Here is a 15674-nt window from a genome sequence, read left to right on the forward strand (position 1 = left end):
AGGCAGGAGGATCATTGCGAGTTCAAGGCCAGCCAGGGCTAAGTGAGTTCAAGTGAGTTCAAGACCAGCCTGAACTGCATAGTAAGACCCTGCCTCAAAAAGACAAAAAAATAAAAAATAAAAAAATAAAAGCTGGCAAGTAAGGAGAAAGCAAGCAAGCATCTATTTCTTCTTCTTTTCATTTCTTTTTTTTTTTTTTTCGGTCTTTTTGAGACAGGGTCTCACTATACAGTTCTGACTGGCTTTGAGCTCATTTTGTAGCCCAGGCTGGTCTCGAACTCACCACGATCCTCCTGCCTCAGCCTCCCAAGTGCAGGGATTACAGGCGTGTGCCATCATGGCCGGCTATTTCTTCTTGAGTAACCTCTGGGAAGCCAATACTGACAGAAGACAGTTGTCTTTAAAAGAATTCTGGTCATCAAAGCAGAAAGAGTGAGAGAACTGCAGAAGCACCACTGTGTACACTGAGGGCCACAAAGCATGTGGGCGCGGGTCAGCACCCACTCCAGTCTGCAGGACTCCACAAGGCCCCTCGCCACTGCTCGCTCACCTCACAGCAGGGAGTGAAGAGGGCTCCGTGCCTCCTGAGCCACCCCACCCATGCTTCCTTGCCAAAAATGACTCCGTTCTGATAGAGCCTCCAGGGTTATGTTCCAGTTAACAAGGGAACCCAAGAAACAGAGGGCTCATTTAAAAAAACCTCGTAACTGCAGTTGGCAGAGTGTACAGAAGAAAAATCCAACTCCTTCAAAGAACCAAGGAAAGACAAACCAGCAAAATGGCAATGTACAAGCCTGTAATTCCAGCACGCAGGAGGCTGAGGCAAGACAATCACTGGGAGTTTGAGACCAGCCTAGGTTATCCAACAAGACCCTATCTCCAAAACAAAAAAAAAGAAACAAGAAAGAAAACAAATGGCAATGCTCAGACTTGTCCACATCCTTACTCTCATCAACCATGTACACATGTGTCCACATACACACAGGTCTCAAGTATGCTGACATGACAACTGGGAAAATCTGCACTCTCAACTCGAAAGATACTAAGATATGACTGTTACAGGAGCCGGGGATATAGTACAGCGGCACAAGCTCCTGCTTGGCAAACACAAGGTCATGAGTTCAACTCCTGGTACCAAAAATAAATAAATAAATAAAATAAAAATAAAAATTACAGTTACAGTGTAATTACTTTAAATGTGGCATTCTATTTTGATTATCTGTAGAATGTGCCTCTACTCTTTTTAGAGGAACATGCTCAAATACTGTGGAATTTGCTTTGTAAAGACCACTGGGGGTGAGGCTGGGCTGTCATCTGTACTCCCCTATACATTTAGAAATTAGCCTTAAAAACGAATTACAGCCAGGCATGATGGTGCATGCCTGTAATCCCAGCACTCGGGAGACTGAGGCAGGAGGATCGTTGCAAGTTCGAGGACAGCCTGGGTTATAAAGTGAGCTCAAGGCCAACCTGAACTGCATAGCAAGACCCTGTCTCAAAAAAGACCAAAAAAAAAAAAAAATTACAGCCAAGCATGGTAGCACAAACCTCTAGTCCCAGCACTCTGGAAGGCTGAGGGAAGAGGATCACAAGTTTGAGCCCAGCCTAGTGAGATTCTGCTTCAAAATAAAAAAAACAAAAGTGTTGAAGATGTGGCTTAGTGCAAAGAGCCTGGGTTCATTCCCTAAAACCAACAAAACAACAACAAAAAACATACTTCAAGGGATGTAGCTATGGTGGACTGACAAGTGGTGGGCAACTTGTAACATCCAGCTGAATTAGGGTGGCGCTGGATGTGGTGGGCTCACCTGAGGATTGCTGCCAACAAAATAAAAAAGGAGAACTGGAGAGGAAGAATTGGGGGCTGTTGGTTCTCCTGAAGGAGCTTGTCATGTTGGATTTCCCGATATGAACTTGGCTGTTCTCACTGTCAAAGGAGCTTGGGACCTTGTTGTCGCTGAGAATGGCTGTGGACCACTTTGGGGGAGCTCTGGTCTTTTGAGCACTGCTTACTGGCTCCAGAAGGGAAAATGGTGCACTGTTCAATCTAATGAAGAAGCCTATCACACTGGCTTTCCTGATATGACCTCAGCTGTTCTCATTGTCAGAGGAGCTTGGGACCTCGCTGTCACTAACAATGGCTGTGTACTTTTCAGGAGAACTCTGGTCCTTATTTTTAGCATTCCTTCCTGGCTTCAGTACAGATCCTGCATTCCACTTGTGAAGACTTACCAGCTTCCAACGCTGACCCTTGGACCTTCCCAGTGCAGATCCCTGAAACAGGTTTGCATGAGACTTTGTCGTGGGCTCTTGGCCTCCAGATAGATTTGTTGAGGGCACTGTTAAGGGCTCTAGGTCTTCAGCTGGTACATGCAGGACACTGCTGTGGGATCCAGGCCCTCAGCTGGATTCTTTGGGTCTTTAGTGTATGGACAGATTTTCTGCACTCTTTTGACTTGACTCTTTGGGTGACTATTATAAAATAATCCTATAAATTATGTGTCTTCCTATATTAAATTGTTCCCTTGGCAAACCCTGACTACAACAGTACCTCAGTGGCGAATCACTTACCTAACAAGCACAAAGTCCTGGGTTCAATCCCCAGCAAAGAAAGAAAGTGAGCCAAGCATGGTGACTCATACCTATAATCCCAGCACTTGGGAGGCTGAGGCAGGAGGAGTGCTCCAAGTTCCAGGCCAGCTTAGGCTACATAGTGAGTTCAAGGCCCACCTAAAATACATAGATACTGTCTCAAAAAAAAAAAAAAGAGTGGATCAAGGAAGAAAGGAAGGAAAGAAAGAAGGAAGGGAGGGAGGGAGGAAGAAAAAGAGGACAAGAGGAAGAGGCAGCAGCAGCAGCAGCAACAACTAGGCACAGTGGCATATACCTATAATCCTAGCTACTTAGAAGACTAAGGCAGGAGGATCACCATGAGTCAGAGCACAGCCTGAGCTACAAAGTAAATTCAAGGCCAACCTGAACTACAATATGAGATCTTTTCTCAAAAAAGAAAATCAGAATGCTTCTCAAGGCAGACTCAGAGGACCTCATATCTTACAAACTCATAGGTTAATCTTGCTGAAAACAGACCTATGATTTAATGTTGTAGAAAGTATAAACTGACAAACCTTCTCTTGTGAAAGCAACTCCCTTAGGTCTAAGGGAGTTCAGCAAAGCCAGATGCAGCCTGCCAAGTGCATGTGAGACTGTTCACTGGCAGCAGCAACTGCCTCCCTGTGTCTAGGAGACAGGGCTTCACTCCTCCAAGCACCTCTGAAGCCCCAGCCAGAAGCCAGGCATGGTGGCACACACCTGTAACCCTAGCACTCTGGAGGCTGAGGCTGGAAGATTGCCAAGAGCTCTACACCAGTCTGGGCTACTCAGTGAGCAGCCCAGTAGCTTTGAGTTCAAAGCCAGCTGAACTATACAGCAAAACCCTGTCTCCAAAGAGAAAAAAGAAAACCCAGCAGGAGAGCTGACTCTGCAGGTGCCCCTTTCCTCCTCTTATAACCAAGCCAGACCAGACAGCTACATGGCACACAAACACCAGCCTGTGTGGACAGCACTGTATCGACCAGATCTGGCCAACAGGAAGCAGCAGGCACCTGAGACAGGCAGGCCTGAGATGCGGAGACATAAACAAACCCCAAGGACCCATCCTCAGGGGAATTTTGTGGGGTGCCATGGTCTGGGGTACCATGGTACTTTGCCTCCATGATGAAACCCAGCTATTACTCCAATAGCACGTACCACAGAAGACAACACAAGGAGCACACCACCTTCACGCACCTTCCATTCATCCCCCATGTACCCTAGGCTTCCTGACAGGGAGCTCAACAGCAGGTGCAGGAACTTCTGACCTTCCAGATCCAATGAAACCTGAACTACACCTGCCTCTGCAAAGGATGACAGGAGAGTCCCAGGACATCTTGGGGCTGGGGATATAGCTCAGCAGCACAGTGCCTGCCTGGTAAGCACAAGGTCTCAAGTTCAATACTTGGTACCAAAAGAAAAAAAAAAAAAAAAAAAAAAACCACAGCACATTTCAAATTAAAGTAAGCCATGCTTTTCGTAACCACTTGCTCTCCTGCTAAGGAAAACAGCTCTTGGCAGGGAGCAAGTACTTGGCTAAGGAAAGTGAACTAACAAAGTAACTTGCACCCGACCACCAACAAAATATTACCTGACAGACCCAGCCTCAAGGGCAGCTGTACTCAGCAGGGCCCCTTAGGTAGAAATGACACAGAGAAGATGGGGGAGGCGCAAAAGCAATTGGCTGCCTGAGCCATAGGCAGATCCCTCCATAGCTGGAGCAGCTCAACTCCCACCTCCCTTGGCCTATGCTTACGGCTCTAGGGAGTACCTTACTTATAACCAAGGGACTGAGAAGGAAAAAACACTTAAGTCTACACAGCTCTGCACACACACTGGTACCAACAGCCCTGACCTGGGGTTTGGTTATCACTGGGTCAACTGAAAGACAGCCAGAAAGCAATCTACACAGATTCACATGGGACAAGGCCTTCCATCACCTTTCAGTCAGAGTGGTGGCCTGGAAGAACACAGGATGCCTTCCCAGTGTAGGAGGGCTGGCTGAGGGGATGCCTCAAAACCACAGCCTGACCTTGCAAGATGCAGGACACACTGTGTGCACACACCAATCCACACAGTACTGCCAGAGTGGCTCCCTCAAGCCCACGTGCCATTTCTACCCCTGTGAATCCTATTGTTGGGAAGCCCAGCCCAAAGCAAGATGTGGCCAGGTGTGGTGGTGCACGCCTGTAATGCCAGCGCTCAGGAGGCTGAGGTGGGAGGATCACCACAAGTTTGAGGCCAGCCTGGGGTATGTAGTGAGTTCAAGGCCAGAAGGAGCTACATAGTGAGACCCTGTCTCAAAAATAAGTAAAAAAAAAAAAAAAAGAAAGAAAGAAAGAAAGAAAGAAAGAAAAAAAGAAAGAAAGAAGGAAGGAAGGGAGAGACAGAGGAAGAAAGAAAGAAAAAAAGAAAGGCCAAAGTAAGATGTGTTAACCAGAGCTTGTGGTCATGGCTCCACTCTATGACAATTGAGGTGGTCACTATCCCTCTGGTCTTCCTGTGCTCCAACCTAACTATGGACCTACCCTGACTCCAGGGATAATACTAAGTTGCTACCATACACTGGAAAAACGATGTCTAGAACCTAGATGGTTGTCCTGATTTACTGTTTCTACGCCCAGTATAAAAGTTAGTGGACCCAAAAAAGGCAGAACCACCACAGACTCAGACTCTGGAGTTAAATGTCTGGGTCGCTCATCCAGGTAGTAGGGAGCAGGTAAGGTGACAGCAGAGAACACAGCAGTAGGATAGTCCACCCCAAGAGGATCACAAGTTGAAGGCCAGCCTAGTCAATTTAGCAAAACCCTGTCTCAAATAAAAACAGCTGGGGTAGTTTAGCAATGAACTGCTTGCTTACCATGCATGTGGCCCTGGGTACACAGGACCACATTTATTTATTTTCCTAGTATTGAAAAATAAATAAGAAAGACAGTCCTATCTCTGGCAGGTGGCACAAAAACAGGGCACAGAACTAAGTACCTCTCTTCACGTGCTCTCCCCACACAGTGGGATTGGAGGAGTGTTGTCTACATACTAACTATTCTACATTACTGTGTACATGGGAAGAGGCAAATTTCACCATTAAGTCTGTAATGTACAGGAACTCTCAGTGGGACTGAGAGTAAAGTCAGTAATTTCACCCAGAGGGTCCAGTGACCCCCAGAGACCTGTGTCCCCATCCTCTAGGACATCAGTGCTTTGTCAATAGCCCATAAGGGTAGTTCTAAATCCAAACATTTGCTGACCAACTCGGTACTGACCAGCTCAGAAGTAAAACACCACAACGTGCAAAGATCACTTCACAGAAGAGTGACTGCTGCAGCAACGGCAGCAGCTGCACAGGCAGCACTGTAGCTTAGACACACACAGAAAAGAAGCATCCATCCCAAAGGGGGCCAGACATGAGAAAAGAGCAGGAGAATGTTCTGAACACGAACACTGCTATGAAGAAAACGTGACTACACAGATGATGGGCTCTCCTGTGGCCTTGGACCCTGTGAGCACAACCCCAGTTCACTTAGGGCTGTGCCGTCCCTGTGCTCCCAGGACACACTGGTCATGGCCCCTAGAAGCTGCCATACTTAAGGGACCAGAATATATGATTCTAGTATAAAAATAACTCCACGTTCATGTATCTGTGCTACTCAGCAGAATGGCGTAGTAGGCCACACACATTGTTCGCACATTATCCTAAGGAGAGTGAACAGGAAACAAAGGAAAAACCCAAACAATCTGGGGGTGAACTGGGAGTGGTCACAATGACATTCACAACCATTTATCAGACTATCGCAGAGAACATTCAGCAGTTTCCCTAAATAAATAATCCCAATTGGGCCAGGGATATAGCGCAGCAGCACAGTGCCTGCCTGGCAAGCGCAAGGTCCTAAGTTCAGATTCCCAGTACCAAATGAATAAATAAATAAATAACCCCAATTATCCACAGCTTAATGTGTTTTTCATCAGAGAAGTATTTTCCCAGCTGACAAAAAAGAAGAGGCTGATTTCTACAAATTAAAATAGGTGCTGTCTGCTCCTAGCCTTTTTACTCTTGGCCGTAACTTCCTGATTCTTGCTTATTATGAGACTGAATGAGCTTTCAATGGGTCACTGGGCTACATAAAAGAAAGCAGACCTGACAGAGAAAAACATGCTGCAATGCAGGCGGTCTCACACCCAGGGAGAACTAGAGAATATGAGCCTTGTACAGCAGGCTTTCCCTGGCCACTCACAACCACTGACAGGACATGAGTAGAAACGAGATTCGCTCAGGGGCATTTTAAAAAGCCCTTATGTGCATGCCCTTCAGCATAACAGCCTAAGGTGACACACTCTGATTTTCTGCTCACACCGACATCTGAAAACGAAGAGCTAGAAACCTCTCACTCACGATTCCTTGATTCCACAAGCAGACCTAATGTACTCAGGCTGGATTCGGGCCTAACAGGCCACCTGTACAGGTGTACTGCACATTTGGTCTCCGATTAGCATCTGTTCTGAAACAAAGTTCAAAACCAGCATCTGTGACAAGATCTGAGGGAGGGGAAGTGTTTCTTCTATGAATTGTACACTAAGAAAAAACTCAGAACTGTCTACAAAAGCTCTCTCGTGGCTGACCAACAAGGGCTGATGCAGGAGAAGGGAGCTGCAGTTCAATCATCGCAGGAAGGAATGCAATTACCTCATGTATACATGTGTTACAGTTTACGTCTGACTGTCCTCCCAAAGCCTCATGCAGTCATGGGGCAGGCTTCTAGAGTTTATGATTGATTCATGGTCCAGTGTTGGAATTATGGTTAGGAATGCTGCACGTGTCCTGGGGCAGATAAGTTTGCATACAAGAAAGGGGAGGAGAAGAGCCTTGCTCTCTGCCACTCCTCCCTTTTTGCTCTGGTTGTTTTTGCTCTTTTCCGGTTGCCCCCTGCCATGTGCTGCTCTGCCTTGGAGCCAGCCGAGTATGGACTGAAACCTCCACAAACTGTAAGCTAAATAAACCTTCCCTTCCTTAAACTTGGGTGTCGGGTATTTTGTCTCAGCAACAGGAGAAAAAGTAACCAAGACAACACGTGACTACCCAGCTGCTCAGACTATGCCAAGTGGCATGCTACCCTGAAGGCATTCCTCATATCACATCCAAATATCCAGCTTAGCACACTCCTTTCCACAGGCATCCAATTCAGCCTCCAGAGCCCAGACACAGGTCTGGATCTTGCACTGTACTGGAAGCAGGAGTAGTCTCAACCTAAGCCTCCACCAAGGTTGGGAACTCTTCGATCATGGCATCTTTCTCCTAAGAAGAGTCCCAGGGCAGAAGCAACCCAGCCCAGGAAAAGGCAGAAATGTGTCGTTGCTCCTTTTTTTTTTTTTTTTTTTTTTTTTGAGACAGGGCTCACCATGCAGTTCAGGCTGGCCTTGAACTCACTTTATAACCAGGCTGGCCTTAAACTCCTAGCGATCCTTCTGTCTCAGTCTGCCAAGTGCTGGGACTACAGGTGTGTGTCACCACACCTGGCAGAAGCTGCTTTCTAAGAGCATGGCTCCACAGGAATCAAGAATGCACACCTCCACTTCCAATGAGCCTGTCTGCTGATGGCACCTCCAAGGGAGGCTTGCCTTTCACCTAGGAGGCTCACCTTTTCGAAGAACCCGCTTCTTTGCTCGAATGTCTGTTTCTAGCTCTGCTGCTCTGATGTAAATCCTAACAGACTGTGGGAGATGACGGACAGCTTGGGCCACAACAGCCTTAGCTGTGTCTCCAGGCTGTAATCTGGCTGCTTCTAGCCAGACATCTTCACTCTGGGGCAAGAGAAAAGAGTAGTAAGGGTACGAACAAACTGGGAGCAGCAGGTACCTGACCCCTAATTCTACAGTCAAAGATCTTGGCCACAAATAGCTTTCACTGTAATGCTCACAAATATGGCTACCGCATGTCTGAATGAAGAACAGATTGTATCTTGCAGAGAATACAATTTGGCCTGTAGGCTGTTACTAGCAAAGCAAAAACCATACATTTGCCTGGAAAGTTCCAATTTGTGCCTAATATCCTAGAGTAATTCCTCATGAGGCTTCTTTTACTATCAGTTCCCAGTTTGTGCCTGAATTACATGGGCACATAAAAGATTTCATAGTACTTTTTAAGACTACCTAATCATTCCAAGTCCAAAACATCATGAGCTGGAGTATTTTCCCAAGAGTTAAGCACTAACCTTGTGGTTTCTTAACATTACATGGAATGAAAGACTACCCAATTTAGTTTTCTGGTGAAAGTTACCCTGCTATTAAAATAATGGTGGCTCAACCTTTGCTCCATGTGAAAACAAGCAGAAAAACCTCTTCCCACTGTTCAGTTTCTTCCAAACAACCCTTCCATCTATACAGTATCAAAGCCAAACACAAGTATCGCGCCTGGTAGAGATGAACAGGGGCTCCTCAGGGGAAGCAAAAAACCCTACAAAGGGCTTCACCTTGGGGCACATCTCTGTCCCTTTCATAATAAGGTTCCGAGCTACTTGCAGCTTCCCAGTAACTTCCTCCAAGCGTGCAGAGGCAATCCAGGCTGGTGGGTGATGCGGATTTGTTTCCCGAACAGACTTGAGGAGCAGTCGCGCCTTCTTGATATCACTGCATGAGTGAGAATGCACACAGCATCATGCCACACTAGCAGGGGTACACCCACTACCCAGGAATAAAGTACCCCAGACACAAAACAAAAACTGCAGATTCAATTAGCAGGAATACAGACAACTCAGAACCTAGTCAGCATTATTGTAAAACTATTTAGAACCCCTGCAAACAAAATCTGAACACTAGAGGTCCACATTTAGTAGCTGCTTTCTAGCTCAGTACAGACACAGACTTTGAATATTAATTGTAAAACATTTAACTCTCTTAATGAATGGATAGAGATACTTTTTTTTTTTTTTTGGTCTTTTTGTTTCATTACACTGTTCAGGCTGGTCTTGAGCTCACTTTGTAGCCCAGGCTAGTCTCAAACTTGGAAGGATCCTCCTGCCTCAACTGCTCAAGCATTGAGATTACAGGTATGCGCCACCATGCCCAGCTTGCACACATTTTAAATAGAAAATCAAAGATGGACATGGTAGTACACAGCTGTAGTCCCAGCACTAAGGACAGTAAGGCAGGAGGATCATGGAATGGAGGCCAGACATTGCACTATAGCAGTTCCAGGCCAGTCTGGACTATATAACGAGACCCTGTGGGGAGGGAGGGACAGGGGGAGGGAGAGAGGAAGGGACAGAGGGAAGGACGAGGGGAGAGACCAAAATACTACTTTTCTCAGAATGTCTACTTTGTTTTGAGAGAGTCCCACTGTATTGCCCAGGCTGGTCTTGAACTCCTAAGCAAGTGATTCTCGTTTTGGTTGGTTTTTTTTGGTTTTTTTATTTATTTTTTTAAAAGACGGAGTCTCTCTAGGTAGCCCAGGCTGGCCTCACTCACGATATGCCTGGCTCAGCCTTTCAAGTGGTAGGATTACAGGCATGTGCTAGCACACCCAGCTGCGTCACATTTTGAATGTGTGTTTTCCAAATAAAATCCAAAATACTCTAGGAAACTAGAATTCCCATCCCAACCTATCAATTCTGAAAAGCACTCACTTGATGTCCCCTCCGTGGGTCGGGATCATAGAGTTTAGATCTGTCAGATAGCCTTTAGGGTCTACAACAGTCTGTCCACTCACCGAGTCAGATACCTGTGAGACCAACCAGGCTGAGAATCAGGCAGAGGAGACTAAGAATGTCCAAAACAAAGTATTCACAGAGTCCCTGAAACCTCTGTCCAGAGCCCTGTCACCAGTGGGTAGTCAGAAGACACGAAGAAAAACAAACCAGATACAGTGGTGCACACCTGTAATGCCAGCATTCTGGGAGGCTGAGGCAGCCAATTTCACTATAAACAAATGTAAAAGCATTGTCCTTTACGGTTTCAGATGTATATGTCAGAGTTAAAAAGGATTCTAGGGGCTGGGGATTTAGCTCAGCAGCACAGCGCCTGCCTGGCAAGCACAAAGTCATGAGTTTGATTCCCGGTACCAGAAAAAAAACGGAAAAAAAAAAAAAAGGATTCTCTACTTTTCCGGGCTCCAGCCCCCAGTCTCTAGAGCCAAGCACAAATTCCCCACAGTCACACAATTTACTGGGGTACAAGAAAAAAAAATCTGATTCTTACATAAAGAGCAAAGGATGGCAACAGAGCACATGCCTCAGGGTCCCTATCACCTGGGATGGCCTTCAGTCCCTGAGGGGAAGGCAGGCATATCTCAGAGGGCTGGCCCTTTGCCCATGACACTGGGTACACTGCGCCTGTATGGCCTATACATAAGCACAAGTACTGGCCTGCACACAAAAGCTCTGTCTCTTTGTGACAGAGAATCTTTTCATGACAAAGCACTTAAGGAAAACTTTGCACATTTCTGCTTAGAATCTGTTGATTCTGCGTTGTTTTTTTTGAGACAGGGTCTCACTATACAGTTCAGGCTAGCCTTGAGCCCTGAACTCGTTATGTAGCCCAGGCTGGCCTCGAACCTGTGGCAATCCTCCTGCCTCAGCCTGCTGAGTGCTGGGATTACAGGTGTGCACTATCACACCTGACTTTTTGAGATAGGATCTCACCATGTAGCCCAGGCTGGCCTCAAACTCATGGTGTTCCTCCTGCCTCAGCCTCCCAAGTGCTGGGATGCACCATCATGCCTGGCTTCTGCTGTTTTTTTTTTTTTTAAACAAATATACTAAATTTTATCATCAGACAACAAAAATGTTAAACACCATCTGTAGGAAAATGCTACATGATGAACTCTCACCTGGCTCAACCTCATGTCCATCAGAGTGTTCCTCGCTTGCCCAATCTTTCTCATGTCCAACTCCCCTGTGCCAGGTGTCATCAGGCCCGGTGTCATTCCACCTGGGTATGGAGTGTTCAGCCCACCTGGATAGGGTGTGTTCAGACCTCCAAATTGCTGGGGGAACAATAAAATGCAGCTTATATTTTCACATGCTGTAGAAACTTGTCTTCTGTGGAATCTTTGCAGGTGGCCTCACACAGCTGCAAAAAGCCTTGGACACAGCACACCAGGGAACTACGGAAGTGTCCTGTCTAACCAAACCAAGGAGCCCCATTCACCTTCTTATCAGATGCTTACAGTTTGCCGGGGATCCACAGAAGTGTGGTTCTCTCCTGTCTGTAAATGTTTGGCGAAAAAGCTATCCGGAACAGGGGTCAGCTTCTCATAGCGAGGATTCCGCTGACGTTTGTTTCTGGCATCACCGACCTCTGGGATGCTCAGCCACTCTTCTTCTGTGACCTCTGCCAACTTTCTCTGAAACATGCAGCCCCAAACTGTCAATCGCCTGCAGGGTTTCACACTCAGGCAGGTCATGCTCAACCGCCCCACCCTCCAGGCCATCAGGCCTTAGAAAGGACTCTGATGTAGACATCGACTGCTTTAGAGAAATCAACTTATGGGATATGTTCTAAATCACTACAATGTAAATTATTCTGTCAAAGCCTAGCCTGTAGTCTTAGCTCTTCAACAGCTGAGATAGAAGGATCACTGAGCCCAGGAATTAGAGACCAACCTGGGCAATGTAATAAGATGTTAAAATTAAATTAAATTAAATTCTTAAAATATATTTGTTATATTATAAATTATTATTTGTAATAAATAAAATAAAAATAAACAAAATAAAACAATTGTACTGAGAATGTGGCTCAATAGTAGAACCCTTGCATAACATGTGTTAGGCTCTGGCTAGGTCCCCAGTTCTATGGGGGATGAGGGGAGATACTCCATCTATCTACTCACTTTGAGATCTGAGAACTGTTGCTGGATTTTGGGGCGTTCCATACGGTATTTCTCAATCTCTTCTTTCTCCCTTTGTTCTCTAGGAAATAAAATATGTACCTGTATTAGAAATACTGAATGTTCATTTCAAAATGAAGATGGTTTGCTATATGTCTTAATTAATTTACCAAAAAGAACCATTCTGGGCCAGGGACATAGCTCAGTGGCTTAAGCGCCTGCCTGGCAAGCATAAGGTCATGAGTTCAATTCCAGTACCAAAAAAAGAAAAAGAAAAGAAAAGAAAAAGAACAATTCCACACACTTAGCAGCTAACTCAAATATATTTTAAGAGAACCATGGATTCATTCATAAATCTAGTAATTCAATTATCTACTATATGAAAACAGGCAGAAATTCAATAAAATAAAAAGATATTCTTTTATGTTATATCACAATAAACCTATCATAAGCTAAACATTAGCCAGGCATGGTGATGCACACCTGTAAGTAATCCTAGCACTCAGCTGAGGTAGGAGGAACACCATGAATTCGAGGCCAGCCTTGGCTACATAGTGAGTTCAAGGTCAGCCTGGTCTACAAAGTGAGACCCTGTCTCAAAAAAACCAAAAAATTTTAAAAAGTAAATAAATATTAGCTAAACACCGTATGTCCCCAACCAAAAATGCATCTAACATCACAGCTCAGCTACACAGTACACAGCAGCAAGGCAGCTGTTTCCCCTTGTGAATGCATGGCTCACAAGGTGCTGCAGCTCACTTGATGCCCAGCATCTCAATGGAAAATCTTATTTGCTGCAGAAAAGATCAAAATAGAAAGCATGGTTTCTACTGAATGTGTATCACTCTCCCACCATCATAAAGTTGAAAAATTATGAGCCAAACCATTAAATCAGGGACTATGTGCAAGTGTGTCCCTTAGAACACAAGTACAATGTATTTGCTGGTTTACACTTCACAAAACCCTAAAGATAGGGCCATCCTATAAATACCTACCTCAGAAGGAAAAGTGAAACATCATCCTAGTTCTCTTCTGGCCCTCTACTTATCTCCTCTCTTCCAAGTGAACAGTTCACCCCTAACAAACAATAAGCCATTACTCAGCTACTCTGTCCCACCTGCCTGGGCAAATGGTTTACATTATCATCCGCACAACTGTCCTTCAGCGATGCAGGGTTAAGGATAACTGACAACTAGGCCTACACTATCCTGAACATAATAACAGCAAACTGTGGTAAGGGACCAACCATGTTAACTTACCACAAGCTGGCATGAACCAAGTAGTGAATACTTTCTAAATTTAAGTACTGAAATTAATTTTTTTTTTATAACTTAAAAGAAAAACACCCACAAATAGGAATCTAAATGTATTAAAAATGGTCTGGGAATGTAGCTTAGTGATACAGCACTTGTCTAACATTCATAAGGTCCTTGGTTCAATCCCCAGCATCAAGAAAAAGGAAAAAAAAAATTGAAGGCTATATTATGTAAATAGTGTCTTGGAAAGGCCAATATTTCTACAAGAACTAAGTGGCTGGTACCATGGCTCCTGATGTGAAAAAACACATACAGCCACATCTATCAGGTTTCCTAGCCAAGGATGTTCTACCCAATTTTCACCAAGTCTCAGGTCCAGCCTCTACTCCACCGGAAATAATAAGAGGACAAATGTTGGGCACAGTGCTCCACCCCTACAATCCCAGCTACTCGAGAGGCTGAGGCAAAATCACAAGTCTGAAGCAAACCTGGGCAATTTAGTGAGATCCTGTCTCAAAATAAAAAATAAAGCCAGGCGTGGTAACACACTCCTGTAACCCCTACACTGGGAAGGCTGAGGCATGAGGATCAAGAGTTCAAGGCTAGCCTTGGCTAAACGTGGAGTTCAAGGCCAGCTTAGATTGCATAGCAAGACCTTGTATCAAAAAAACCAAAAATAAAAAACTTAAATTTAAAGATAAAAAGGGCTGGGTATGCAGTTCAGTGGTACAGTACCCCTGGGTTCAATTTCCAGAACCACACATACACACAGACACACACACACACTCACTCTCTCTTTCTCTCTCTCTCTCACACACACACACATGCACAATTTAAAGGATACCCTGAGGAAACAAGTAGCCTTTTTTTTGGGTCTTTTTGAGACAGGGTCTAAATATGCAGTTCAGGCTGGTCTTGAGCTCATTTTGTAGCTCAGACTGGACTCAACTCCCAACGATCTTCCTACCTCAGCCTCCCAAGTGCTGGAATTACAGGCGTGTGCCACCACACCCACCAAGTAGCCATTTAACAATTCAAATTCTTCTACAAAAAAACTTCATCTCAAGCCGGGCGTGGTGGCGCACACCTGTAATCCCAGCACTTGGGAGGCCGAGGCAGAAGGATTGTTGCAAGTTCGAGACCAGCCTGGACTACAAAGTGAGCTCACGGCCAGCCTGAACTACACAGCAAGACCCTGTCTCAAAAAGACAAAAAAAAAAAAAACAAAACAAAACCTGGTCTCTTCAAAATCAATGTCATGAAAGGTTAAAGACGTGGGAAGTGGGGAACAATTCTAAATTAAAAGAGTCTAAGGAAATTCAACTGGAGAAGTGATCCTGACTGACCCTAGCTTAGGGAAAAGCAATTCTATAATATTCTGGGAAGTAGCTGTTGGGTAACAGAATTGGGGTTCATGAGGAAACGGGCCCATGTAGAAGATGGGTATAGGTGTGCTGGAAATGACCCAGCAAAACACTTATAAGTGAAGAACATATGGACAGTAGGTACAAATGTTGAGAATGAGAATATGCATCACTGCACTATTCTTTCTACTTGTTTCGTTGTGGAAGTTTTCAGAATAAAAAGTTTTAAAAGGTTAACTACCTTTTCATTTGAGATAAGGTGTCACTGTGTATCCCAGGCTGGTCTCAAACTAGCAGTGACACTCCTGCCTCATCAATCAATTGCTGGAATCACAGGTGTGTGCACCACACCCGGCTTTTTTTGGCTTTCTGAGACAGGGTCTCACTAGACAGTCTGGGCTGGCCTCAAACTCATGGTGAGCCTCTTGCCTTAGCCTCCTGAGTGCTGGGATTACAGGTATGCATTACCATGCCCAGCTTCCGTTATCTCAAAAAGAAAAAAAAAAAAAGAAGAAAAACAGGCACAGTGCAGCATCCCTTCACCACCACAGAGCGAGTGGTGAAGCCAGTGGCACTGTAGGCCGCAAGACACCTATCACCTGGGTGGCCCTGCTTCCTGTGTGCTCTCCTCCACCCCAGTCATAA

General features: G+C 45.3%; 1 protein-coding gene across 6 annotated transcripts in view; it reads right to left on the reverse strand.

The window, feature by feature from the left end:
* Window positions 1-15674, reverse strand: part of LOC102009755 (pre-mRNA-processing factor 6) — a 34411-nt gene that overhangs the window by 14813 nt on the left and 3924 nt on the right. For all 6 annotated transcript variants that reach the window (XM_013507478.1, XM_013507477.1, XM_013507476.1 and 3 more), the window contains exons 4-9: window positions 12413-12491; window positions 11750-11926; window positions 11411-11566; window positions 10209-10303; window positions 9057-9213; window positions 8226-8388 (exon numbers count right to left, since the gene is read on the reverse strand). In XM_013507478.1, coding sequence (XP_013362932.1) covers window positions 8226-8388; window positions 9057-9213; window positions 10209-10303; window positions 11411-11566; window positions 11750-11926; window positions 12413-12491 — 827 coding nt within the window. The remainder of the gene's footprint in view (window positions 1-8225; window positions 8389-9056; window positions 9214-10208; window positions 10304-11410; window positions 11567-11749; window positions 11927-12412; window positions 12492-15674) is intronic.

The sequence above is a fragment of the Chinchilla lanigera genome, unplaced genomic scaffold (genome assembly GCF_000276665.1).
Source record: "Chinchilla lanigera isolate Chin_1 unplaced genomic scaffold, ChiLan1.0 scaffold00127, whole genome shotgun sequence".
Classification (NCBI taxonomy): Eukaryota; Metazoa; Chordata; class Mammalia; order Rodentia; family Chinchillidae; genus Chinchilla; species Chinchilla lanigera.